The sequence below is a fragment of the Momordica charantia genome, assembly GCF_013281855.1.
Source record: "Momordica charantia cultivar OHB3-1 chromosome 3 unlocalized genomic scaffold, Mcharantia_2.0 BLBB01000003.1, whole genome shotgun sequence".
NCBI classification, from domain to species: Eukaryota; Viridiplantae; Streptophyta; class Magnoliopsida; order Cucurbitales; family Cucurbitaceae; genus Momordica; species Momordica charantia.
Window position 1 is genome coordinate 15071374 of NW_028275161.1, and position 13374 is coordinate 15084747.

The following is a 13374-nucleotide window of genomic DNA, read 5'->3' on the forward strand; positions in this document are numbered from 1 at the left end:
CATGTGCCTTAAGCAACCACTATCCAAGTACCACTTACTTTTCTTGGAAGCTTTTAAACAAACCTACAAACACAAAAATTTAAATTTGATCATTTGGTACCCATACTTGTTTGGGTCCTAGAAGGTTAGCATTAACAAACTTGGGGATCCATTTTATTTTTGCATTTTTATTGAAAGCATAAGATTTAGACAAGTAACAAGAATAAGATTTATGTCCATACTTGCCACATGAAAAACAAACAACATTATGCAATGAATTATCTTTTACAACAAATTTATGCATTTTACTTTTCTTGGAAAAAAATTTTCTTGGAGCATTGTGAAACTTTGCTCTTTGAGAAAAATTTCTTCTAGTAGTTTGAGCATATTTTAATTTAAAGCACTTAGGTCTTATATGACCTTCAACACCACAATAATGACATATAGGCACAAAGTTAATTTTAGTATGTTTAGATACAACTTTAGGAGCAACAAGCTTAGACATATTAGGAGATGCTTTAACAAAGATAGTTTTAGAACTTGAGAGAGTAGACCATTCATCAATATAGCCTAAACCTCTTTTATCACCATAAGGTTTACCTACTTCAATAATCTTGTCCAACCTTTGAGCACCTATTGTTAATTTTTTAATAGAATCTTTAGCCTTATCAAGTTCCACTAAAGCATTTGATTCATTTTTCTTAAGCAATTTAATCAAATTATCTTTTTCACAACCATCATGCTCAAGAAATCTAATTTTATCAAGTAATGCATTTTTCTCGTCACAATCAAGAACATGCTTATCACAAGAGATATTTACAACATCATGCTCATTATTCTTTAAGCAAGCAATATCATCAAGTAAAGACTTATTTTCACTAGTTAAGACCTTGTATTTCTTTTTAAGCATAACATATTTAGAACCAAGCTTTTCTAAATCATTTTGCATATTCTCAAAAGCTTCAAACAACTCATCATAAGAAAGGGGATCAAGAGTTACCTCATCATCTTGTTCATCCTCCTTGTCACTATGAGCCATGAAGCAAAAGTTGGCCACTTCTTCATTCTCACTTTCACTTCCACTTTCATCACTATCATCCCAAGTAGCCTTCATTGCTTTCTTCTTGGATTTCTTGAATGATTTAAGAAGAGGACAATCGATTCTAATATGACCCGGTTTTTTGCATTCATAACAAATTACCTCATCCTTTTTGCTCGTTTCACTTTTTGACTCTTTTTGGTTGGAGAAATTCTTCTTGAATTGTTTCTTTCTCTTGATGAAATTTTTATACTTACGTGAGAGATAGGTCACATCATCTTCATCAAGAGCATTCTCACCTTCGGAGTCAACTTCCAAGGTGATGGCCTTTAATGCTATGCTCTTCTCTTTCTTTTTCTTCTCATCTTCCATGTTTTTCTTGATCTTTATCTCATGCATCATCAACAAACCAATGAGTTCGTCCATGGAGAGAGTCTTGAGATCCTTTACCTCTTGAATGACAATGATTTTAGGCTCCCATTGTTTAGGCAAGGACCATAAGAGTTTCTTTACCTTCTCAAGATTTGAATATTCTTTTCCAAGTCCTTCTAAAGCATTGACAATGTTAGTAAATCTAATAAACATATCGGAAATAGCTTCATTTTCATCGATTTTAAACATTTCATATTGATGAACTAACATGTCAATCTTTGTTTCTTTTACTTGACCAGTTCCTTCATGAGTAATTTCTAATTTATCCCATATATCCTTAGCGGTTTTACAAATCAACACCCTATTATACTCAATTTCATTCAAAGCACAAAACAAACAATTAATAGCTTTAACATTTAAAGAACATGCTTTCTTTTCAATTATAGACCATTCTTCTTTAGGCTTTACAACTCTAACACCATCAACAATTTTTATTGGAATTTTAAATCCTTCTTCAACAACATCCCACAAATCATAGTCAATAGAAAGCAAGAAAAATTTCATTCTATTTTTCCAATAACTATAATTATTACCATTAAAGAAAGGAGGCTTAGTAATAGATTGACTATCGGTAAAAGGGATGAAACCTCAAAAATAATACACTTTTTGAGATATGCAATTTTAACAAAATAAGATAAAATAAATTCTAAGGCAAACAAGAGAAATTTAAAGGAAACAATCAAATTTTAAGATTAATTGAAAAAATAAATAAGAGAGAAGGTTAGAGAAATTTGACACCGGGAATTTTTATAGTGGTTCGGTACAACTGTCCTACCCTACTTCCCAAGCACCTCTTGGGTTATAAATTGAAATTCTGACTCTTTCCACAGTAGGAGTCAAACTGGTACACTGCTCTTCACAAGAGCAAAGACGATCCTCTCCACGGTGAGGATCACACCGTTACAATGAGTTGAAGATTTTGAAACACACACTTACAAACTCTCAAATAGAGTAAATATACAAATTTGAGCTCACAAAAATTTCAATCCTCACAACAATAAAATTTCTCTCACAAATAAGATGGAAAGAAAAATTGAGAACTTGGAGAGATTAGCAAAATGAAAATTTTGAAGTTATGGAGGATTGAGAATAAGAGAATTGTTGTATAATTTTGAATGAGAAGTTTAGTTTAAATAGAGGGAAGAAAATGGTAAAAAAAAATCCAGTTTAATTTTAAACCATTAGATCTTAATCATTAAGAATGAAAGGTTGAGATAATTTTCAAAAAATAAATTAAGAATAATATATATATATATAATGATAAAATAAAATATATATATATATATATATATATGTGACAGTTGATGTAACAAGTTTTTTTTAATTATATATATATAATAATAATAATAATATATATATGTGTGTGTGTGAGAAAACGGTAAACTTTTCAAATTTTTTTTTATCTTTTTCTTTTCTTTTTAAATATATATATATATATATATATATTTTAAAAAGAAGCTTGTCATTTATTAGCTTACGAACTGTCCACGTCATCTTCTCGGGTATTTTTCCTTCCAATTTGTTTCGATCGTAACTTCTCCGTTTGAGCTTCGATTTGGATGATCTAACAGTCGTTGGAATCGTTGTAACGAGCTCTAGACTGTGGATACTTTAAAATACAAAAAATGTTAATAAATAAAATTAAGTTTGTTATCATCAAAACATTAATTAATTAATTAATTAAAATTAATTAATTTGAGATTAAGGCCAAAAAGTCAACAGAAACAACTATTTCTACCGCGTTCGATAACCATTTATTGATTTCTCAAATTTGAATTCTTAATTAAACTTTAATAATTTTTTTAAAAAATACTCTTTCTTTTTTTTAGTTTTTATCATTTAACTTAGATTTTAAAAACTTGTTTAAAAAATTAAATAACCAAACAAAGAAGCATATGGATAGAACCAATGTTTCTAGACTTAATTTTTTAAAATAGAAAATCATAAAAAAAAAAATAGTTATCAACCTAGGCGAAAGTACTATCATACACAAATCCACAAATATTTGTAAAAATTGTCCATCTCAATGTGACGTATTAATAAAATTATTTCATGAAACTTTTGTTGTTTCATAAATCAAAACCTTGGAAGTCAAGGTTTTTTCCTTCCATATATGGCTGCTTCGGGCTTACCCACTATTTTAGTCAATAATTAATTTAAATCAGCTGTAAAAACATTTGAGGATCTCCCTACGACTTTTAACACCAAAGAAAAGTTCTCTCTTCTCTCAGATGAAAAACATTTTTCTGAGGACTTTCCCACACGTGTTAAAGCTCAGCTCTCTCTCTCTCAATTGACAATGTTTTTTTAGTATTATTTTTCAAAAACTAAATTATAAAAATACCCATTGATACAGGTTAATATTTTTAAAAATACTTTAAAACTAAAAAAGATACAAATATTTAAATGAACAAATAAACATTTTCAACATTTCTAAATAATTTTTAAAATATTAATATTAAGTTCAATGTTTTTGTTTTTTGTTTTTTGTTTATATTTTATCGATTTTTTATCTATATTCAATCCGCACTCCTACCATTGTTTAACTAAACTATTTATTTAGTTAAGCATTTTAAGAAAACTTTTATAAGAACTTTTATTAAATTATTTAAAACATTGGATAAATTTGAAAATTATTGAAACCTACATACATAGAACATAGACATTTAGTATAATTTAGCCCCTAAATAGTAACATACAAACTAAACGTCATTGATTACTCTCCTTAAAAAATAAAATAAAAAAGTCATTGATTAGAGATTTTTTTTTTTCCTTTTTTTTAATAGAATCTAGAATTTAAAAAAAAATTACAAAAATAGCACAAAAAGAATATGTATTTTATATATATAGAGTTAAGTTTAATATTTTTATAAATACATATTTATTTTACGATGTTTAGTATAAATTTTCAGTTCTTTTTTTAAATGACAACATAAACTACAAATATATGTGACGAAATTAATTGATTCAAAGATTTGGTCAATTTCTTGTTGGGTACATAACCAAACGTTTCAACATCTCCAACGGCAGCCCAAGCTTTATTTTTTTTTCTCTTTTGATAAGCAATTTGGTTTTATTTTCAACACCAGATATTAAGAAAGATTAATCTAATCTCTCCCTTATTAGTTTAATAATACAAAAAAATTTTCTTGATGGACTTAATGAACATGGAAACAATATTGAAACGGAAACCACCTGAATTTGGACTTCTTTTTTGCTTTTAATACTCAATGATTATAAATTAATGCCCTTTTTTTTCTTCTCTGTTGAAAAGTTCATCTTTTCTTCCCAATATTTTCAAACTTGTTCGCTGGAAAATACTGTAGTTGAAGAAAATCAGAAGCTTCATTTTCTTCCATTCACATTATAACTTGTAGTTATAAATACCATAAAATTTAACCTCCTCAAACCAAATCTTATTGCTGATTCCATAGAGAGACATCAGATAATTAAGAGATGGGGAAGTTCTTGTGCTCTTTCTTCTTTTGCATTCTTTTGCTTTCATTTAAGGCAGCATCCCAAGAAGTTGGTGAGAGATCCAAATTACACATAGGGTGTTTTTCTTAACCTAAATATATATTTTATTCCGTAATGTTTGAGCATATGTTTTAAATTTAGTCTTCAATCATTTAAAAGTTTTAATTTAGTCTATCTATCAGCGAACTGCGAATATGAACCGTGATTGACGATGAGTCGAGATAAGACGATACAATAGTAAGTTGATAGAAATTTAGATAAGAAATTAGGCCATCTAAGAGAAAAGAGTTTATCTGTAAGCGAAGTTTGAAAAACATTTCGATTTTCCTCTCTTAGAATTTTGATTTTTAGAAGTTTTTAGCCCTAAACCATGCATTTATATTTGGCCCTTTTTTCTGTTGGATGATCATGATTTTATGATATGTTTATGATTGATTAAATGCAGAAAATGAGAGAGAGTTTGATTACGAGGATGATGGGGAGAGAGGACCATCTCATTGGGGAGACCTTCGACCAGAATGGCAGAAATGCAAGGCTGGATTTATGCAATCTCCAATCGATTTGTTGCATCAGAGAGTTGAAGTTATTTCCCATTTGGGAGACCTCGAAACAAACTACATACCCTCCAATGCCACTATCAAGAATAGAGGCCATGATATTATGGTAATTAATCTTTTTCCAAACTATCTTAAATCATTATTACTATTATTAATTTTTTTATGACCTGAAATCTAGCTCTTTAGCTTTAACCTTATAATCGGTGACACTTGCGCCCTTCCCAAGGTCCGAACTCAGAAGACTTCAAGAGTTTTTGGTATTAAACTCATTCGAAGGTTAGAACACAAGTGACCGTCCCTTGGGGACATCCTAAATCAATTATTAATACCCAAAATAATGTCAATCTTTTTCTCTGTCACTTGGATCACATAAATCAAATTAATATCAGGAAAGTATTGAAAATTTATTTGAATGATTGGATTTACCATATATATAGACATTTTAATTTTGTGTGGATGAGATTTGCAGATGAAATGGGTAGATGGAGGTGGATACATGGAAATGAATGGAAATCAATATAAACTAAAACAATGTCATTGGCATTCACCTTCTGAGCACACCATTGATGGCAAAAACTTTGATCTTGAAGCTCATTTGGTCCATGAAAGCTCAACTGGCATCATTTCTGTAATTGGAATCTTGTATCAGATTGGGGAGCCTGATTATTTCTTATCAACTGTGAGTTTAATTTAATTCAATTCATAATGACCTGTTAATGATCTAATGGTTTCAATTCAATTCACATGATTTTAATTAATTTTAATTTGTTCTGTTAGATGAAAGATCATTTAGAAGTTATCTCTGATACTCATGAAGAAGAGAGAATCATTGGAATAATTGATCCAACTCTTCTAAAGATAGGCAGCAAACAATATTACAGATATATTGGATCTCTTACGGTTCCTCCATGCACTGAAAATGTTATTTGGACAATGATACGTGAGGTAAATTTTGAGTTTACAAATAGTTTAATATGATATAAATTAAGTGGTTCTACGTTTTAATCCCGCTATATTATGTTAATGTAAAATAAACTGTGAAAATTTTCTTTTGTTATTATGTTTTCATTTATTATATTTTTTTTATCAACTTGATGACGCAAAGTCGAGGGGAATCGAGTGTTGATCTCGGTAGAATAGCACCCAATTAGCTTAGTAATTACCTTCTCTCGTTCAACTCGATAGTAGCTTAGTAATTACCTTAGCTCGTTCAACCCGATAACATTCATGAATCGCTCGTGAAGGATTCCAAAGAATTGATCTTTCTTTTAGGCCTGGCCGTGACCCCTATTAGTTAATAAATTAGCTTGGAAGTGATTTAAAATGATAATACATTTGAATCAAATTATACATAAAAAGTAATTAATGTTATATATGAGCATGAAATTAAACTAAATTACAAAAAGCAAAATACATGAAAATAAAAAGATATAGTTTTTTATTTTTATTTTGGTTGTGCTTTGTTCAAAATGCCAAATAAGTTTTCTATGTCAAAAAAATATTTATTTTTGCAGGACATACATCCAGCACCTTGAATTGAAATTTTTGGTTTTAAATTTTTAAAACATTTTCAAAACTTAGTCAAACTTTTAGAAACTAAAAAATTAATCAAGACATGTCTTAAGTTTTCTAGTTTGACTAAGGGTTTCAAAATGCTTTTATTAGATGAAAATAAAAATAAATTTGTGTGTAAGCTTAGGTTCGTTTGGTAACATTCCTGTTTCTTGTTTCTTTATTTTTAATGAAACAAAATGTGTTGCATGGTTTCGAACCAATGCTTTTATTTATATTTTAGAGTAAATTGGAAATGGAAAAAATAAGAGAAACAAGAAACAAAGTTAGTTGTAAAATACTTAAATTTCTTAAGAGAATTGAAAACGAGAAACAAGAAACGGGAAGGTTACCAAACGGACCCTTAATTTCTCAAAATGAGATAAAGTAAACAATGAAACTACCAAACAAATTCTAAATTTTCTTAAGCCTAATTGCTCAACACTTATACCGATAAAATGATTTGAAATCTTTTTTTAATTATTTTATTAGAAATCTTGTGGAAAAATTGGAAACTATTTCTAAAAATTAAATCAACATTACTTTCACCTTTATATATTCTTTTTTTTATATATAAGTCAACTGAAACATAATTCAAATATCAAATGTATGTATCGTTGAACTAAAAAAATGTTTTCAAATTTTTGTGATATATATCTATCTATATATATATATAATTTTCTTACCTATATATTTGAACTTCACCAGGTGAGGACGGTAACAGAAGAACAAGTGAAACAACTTCGCGTAGCTGTTCATGATGTAAGTTAAAATAACTGCTTGAGTAGACATAAATATATACTATTTTTATTTCTTTTATTTTATAAATTAAAAATGAAAATACCCATATTAAGTATAATTGATCATATGATAACTGATTAAGTAAAGGTTTTATTTGATAATAATTTCAAATTTAAATATAATTCTTTTAAGTCGTACTTTGTATTTTGTTTTTCAATGTTATTATGTTGATTCTTGACAAAAATTTCAAAAACAATAACAAAGTTTTAAAATCTACCTCTTCCGTTTTCGAAGTCTGGTTAAGAATTTTAAAAACATTTGAAAGAAATTAGGTTACAATCCAAGAAAAAATTGAACAAATAATTTTAGTTTTTAAAGATAAAATTAAAATTAGCATCATCATAGAACTAAAAAAATAAAAATAAAAATAATAAATAAATAAATAAATAAAACCAGTCATCAATGTTGATTTTGCATATTATATACTTGTTGGAATCAAAAGTTTGATATGTGAATGCAGGACTCAGATACTAATGCTAGGCCATTGCAGCCGATCTACAATAGAAAAACGCAACTTCAAAGACCCAAGGAAAATGAAGATTGACCCAAAAAAAAAAAGAGAGATCTAAGTTTATATTATTATTATTATTATGGAGTTCATCCTTTTTCTCAACCCCAACTTTTAATATTGTATTCCTTATTGTTTATCGATAATTCTCCCCTTGATGTTCTATTTTTGAATTATATGTATCTAATCAATAAAAGCATGGTATGTTTTGAGAATTTATGTCCCTGTACTTCCACTAGAAATGAAATGTAGGTTGGTTCCTCTCTTTTTAAAAAATGTGACCATTTTGATTATTTAATTTTATTCTTAATCTTAATTTTTTTATCACAATTTCAACACGATACTATAATCGATATATTTTTTTAAATGTAAACATTACTTTATGTTAAAGAATTTCCGTTTGTGTTAAATTTGTGTTAAAATTTTGAAAAGTGAGACTAAAATGATCACTTTTTAAAAGTACACAGACCAAAATTAACACATTTTCAAAGTCTAAGAATTAAAATAAATCAAAGTTAAAAGTATAAGAATCAGAATGAATATTTTCAAATTACCGAAACTAAAATGAACCAAGGTTGAAAATACCATGACCAAAATAGTATTGTAACCTAAAATTTAATAAGGAAATGTTGTGAGAAGGAATCAAAATCAAAATCAGTTGGAATGAAAATGTTATTTATTTAATGTGGCTTACTATAAATTTTTTAGAACCAAAATCAAGAATCATTGATGTTGTGTTTACCAACATTGTTTTGAATCGAAATATATGACAATTACTAGTAGTATACCTTATTATCGGGTAAACCTAAGGCGGCACACGTCCAAGATGCAATCGAGCCACGTGGATCAAGTCAACAAAAATTAGGCAAAGGCCCATTCCCGAGCGCACGAATTTGAGCAGCCGAGCGCAACTGGGTGATTTTACAAGAGAAAGCCAACGAGCAGGTTAGGGTAGGAGAATGTCAACGATCTCTTGGTGCAACATGCCGCCTTTTGTGTCTGCCACACACCCTCTCAACCTCTCCAATACCTCTATATTTATGGAGATGAAAAATCTTAATCAAGGTGAGTCGATTTTCCCGGTGAGAAGGTCTATCTCTACACTGCTCAAGATTCCAGTCATTTCGCCCCTTAGCTTGCCTTGGTCTTTGAAATTGTCTAGTTTGGCTTTTCAGACACTCCCACTCTGGTAGTCGACCCAAGAGAAGTCAAAAGTGGGGCTTTGGCAGCTTTGGGGTATTCAAAGAGCAGCACACACCGAGGTTGAGCCTTTCTCTGGACGTTTCGGGGCCGATTCCTGTTTTCCCCTGCAAGAGCATCTTGGAGAGGTTGCTTCCCTTTCTTAGGGTCGCGGCACAGAGAAGGATCCTCTGTTTTGTCGACGCCTTTGGCCAACGCGTCATCCTACCCGCCTTCCTTCAGCCTCCGAATTTTTTCCAGAGTCCTTTCACCGCCGCCTAGAGGATAATGACCTGGTTGTTGGCTTCCTAGCAGATGAAGGTCCTTTGCTGGAGCTACACGTGCTGGTTTCTTGCATGCTAGGTAGTTTTAGGCAGCGGCCCAAGCTGGTTGGGTCTGCAGCGTGTTGGTGCCAGAGGGAGCTGGATCTTGGTTCTTAGGGTCTCCTGCAGGCACGTTAACCCTACAATGGTCTTGGGAGCTTTGTCCGTAAGAGCCGAGCTCCACCATTTACAGTTGTTAGTTTGAGGGTAAAGTCAATTAGCTGTCAACTCGTTCTCACAGACAGCACCAATTATTAGTACCAATCTATGAACAAATGTCACATCAATATCATGTAGATACACGAACATATTGATGAACATATCAATAGATATATGAACTTATCGATAGACATATCAACATGTCGAGATATTTAATACTATGATCCCAATAAAAAGGGCGTGGATTCGAATTCCGACCACATATTGTTTTATTAGAAAAAATAAAGGAAAATTTTGTTTGATTTGATGTTGATATTAAGATACAAGAAAATCATAGCGCAAAGTTTTCTAACGTCAGGCCAAAATGGGGAAAAAAAGCTTATGTTGAAAAGTTGAGTTATATTTCAATTTTCCTTCCAATTTCACGTCATTTACTTAAAAAGCCCCTTAAAAATTAAAAAAGAAAAAGGAAAACACAAACAAACAAACAAAGTTAATTTAGATCTCATTTTCATTTTTAACTCTCAAACTTTTTATTTTAATTTCTGAACTTTTGCCGAAGAATACTATCTTTACTTTTTACTTTCAATTTTTCTCAAACCATTTAATTGAAATTTAATGTGACATATCTTTTATTTATTTAATTAGTTATGTTGGCAAATATTTAAATTCACATGTGACATGTCATTTATTTCTTTTTGAGAGCTCATTTTGATGCATGGTAACTGAATAATCAAGCATGCTAGCCTATAACAACCTAAGTCAGGCTAATTAGGTAAGCTCATCTCATATCTAGGAATTGTAGGAATGAGAAAAGAAAACCCATTGAAAGGATACATATCAGGTTTTTCATGCCTGTATATCATCAAAATCGGGTTTCTTTTTTCCTCTTTTGCTGTGAGAAATGATCCCATTAATTATAAAAAAATTACTGGCACTATGGAAGTATGGATACTCATTTCATTCACGTTATGTCACATAAACGTCGTATTAAGAAAGACATAGGTCAGTCTATTAACATTAAAAAATTATTTATTAAGGTAAAATCATGGTGAAAACAGAGGGAGCCTTATGGATTACTATAACTAATAGCATCGTGAAAATAATCATTTCTATCTTTGTATTTTTTTTTTTAAACAAAAAGACATACATGGTTGATAACATTTTTTTCTATTTTTATTTTTTTAGAAAATAGAAAATGAAACATGATTATTGTTTTTGGTTATTTTTTTTTAATTAGATAGACAGATATTCTAAACAGAGTAGATATTGGCAAGGGGGTCGGCACTTCATGAGGTTTTTAGTCCATGTCCCCTATCCATTCCCCGATTCGACAAAGGGTTGGGGTCAAGAAAATCCTGGTCTGGGCATAGGGATCCTCGTAGAGAAAATTACCAGTTTAGTAATTATTTTTAATTAAAATGTTTTACAATATTAATAAATTAGTAATAGAAGGACCAAATTTTCAGGTAAATTACGTTTAAATAATTTATTTTAAAAATAATTATAGTTTATTCATAATTTTGTAAAATATATAGGTAATGGGTTCAAACCCCATGGTAGTCACCTACCTAGAATTTAACTTTATCCTACGTGTTTTCTGGACAACTAAATGTAGTAAGGTCAGATGATTGTCTCGTGAAATTAGTCGAGGCGTGCGTAAACTGATCGGACAATCACGAATATATATATATATATATATATATATATATATATATATTTAAAGAAAAGGTATTGAGGACAAGGCCACGACAAGGAAGGCATTTCGCATCCCTATTCCAAAAAAATTGGGGGAAATGTTGGGGGAAAAGTTCCCCATCCCCATCTAAAGTGAGGATTCCTCACTTGTTTGGAGCGGGGACCCAACTCCATGGGAAATTTTGTAATCCCTAATGTCGAGGCATGGGAAAGCTTAGAGATGGAAAAAAACTTTTTAGAGAGATTTTATAGAGATTAAAGAAAATATAGAGATAGAGAAAATTTAGGGATGAGAGACGCTGTCAAGAGAGAATATTAGTTCAAAAAAGTAAAGAAATGTTAGAGTGAAAAAATTTAGATGAAAAAAAAAATTTAGAGAGAAAACAAGGAGATAAAAATATAAATTTGAAAGAGGGTAAAATTGAGTGCAAAAAATATGTTAGGAAAATAAGAAAAATGATAGAGAGAGAAATTTAGGAGAAAGAAGAGTTTTTTTTTTTTTTATCAGTACAATAAATGAAGGTGGGAGGATTCAGGTTAATTATTGGTTAACTAAGCTCATGTTGTCTAGGGAGAGAAAATTTAAAGAGAGAAAAAGTTTGGAAAAATAATAAATTTTTAGAGATGTCTGGGGATCACATAGTCGCAAAGGCCTTAGTCCTTGTGGTGTCACCTACCATGAGATCGAGAACTTGGATTCAAGCATTGTGCTGGTCATAGTGTTGCTCAACCTAGACAACAAGCTCAGATTATAAGAATCACAAAGTAAGCCACACGACATTGATTCTGAAAAAAAAAAAGATAAATGAATAAAATTTTAGAAATAGGTTGGAAGAGAGAAGAAAGAAAAATAAAGTATATTGAGATAAAAATTTTGAGGGAGAGAAATAAAAAAGTTATGTTCTAGCAATGAAGATTTTAGAGAGAGAGAATCTTTTTAAAGAGGAAAAATGTTAGAGGAAAAGAAATTTGTCAAATAGAGATGTCAAAGAGAGAAAAAATTCATCATTAGAAGGAAAAAAATGTAGGTTCTGAAAAGCAAAATTTTGTTTTTGAAAACAATTTTTTTTAATTAATTTTAAAATTATTTTTAAAAAACAAGAAATAGAAAACTATAATGGTTATGAAACCAACCTTAATGTTTTAAAACAAATTCAATGTATGAAAAATAAAAGTGAAAATGTTTAAAGATTAGGAAATGACAATTGAAAAGATTAAAAGAAAAAAACATACAATTTGGAAAAAAATTATATTTTTAAGTAAAATTTATCACAACTTAGCTCCAAATATTGATGTTAGAGATGCAAATTAATTTTACATCGGTTAAAATTTGGAAAAAAACCATTTGGTAATGCAATGTGTGGGAGGGAAAAATATGACCCTACAACACTTCGAGGCGTACGAAAGTTGTCTCACGTGACCTTTCATCATCGTCTTGGAGTTATTTAGTGGCCGACCCTTTTAGCTCGACCAATATATACTCAATTCCAATCATTCTACCAAATAATTTTTTTGTACATTAAATGTAAATTTGAGATTTTTTTAAAAAAAATTAAGGATCAAACCGAAAGTTACTTCAAAGATTGGGATCGTAATTTGGTACATTTAGCCAATAATAATTCGTAAGCAATTAAATTTAAACACCAAACTAGTGTACCCCATAACCATTCA

At 29.9% G+C, this 13374-nt stretch overlaps 1 protein-coding gene across 1 annotated transcript; it reads left to right on the forward strand.

Annotated features, from left to right (window-relative positions):
- Positions 1–4870: 4870 nt before the first annotated feature.
- LOC111020525 (alpha carbonic anhydrase 7) lies at positions 4871–8398 on the forward strand. Its single transcript, XM_022297220.2, has 6 exons — positions 4871–4979; positions 5373–5590; positions 5954–6163; positions 6262–6429; positions 7744–7797; positions 8297–8398. The coding sequence occupies exons 1-6, from the start codon at positions 4907–4909 to the stop codon at positions 8378–8380; spliced, it is 807 nt and encodes a 268-aa protein (XP_022152912.2). The 5' UTR covers positions 4871–4906; the 3' UTR covers positions 8381–8398.
- The last annotated feature ends 4976 nt before the right edge of the window (positions 8399–13374 follow it).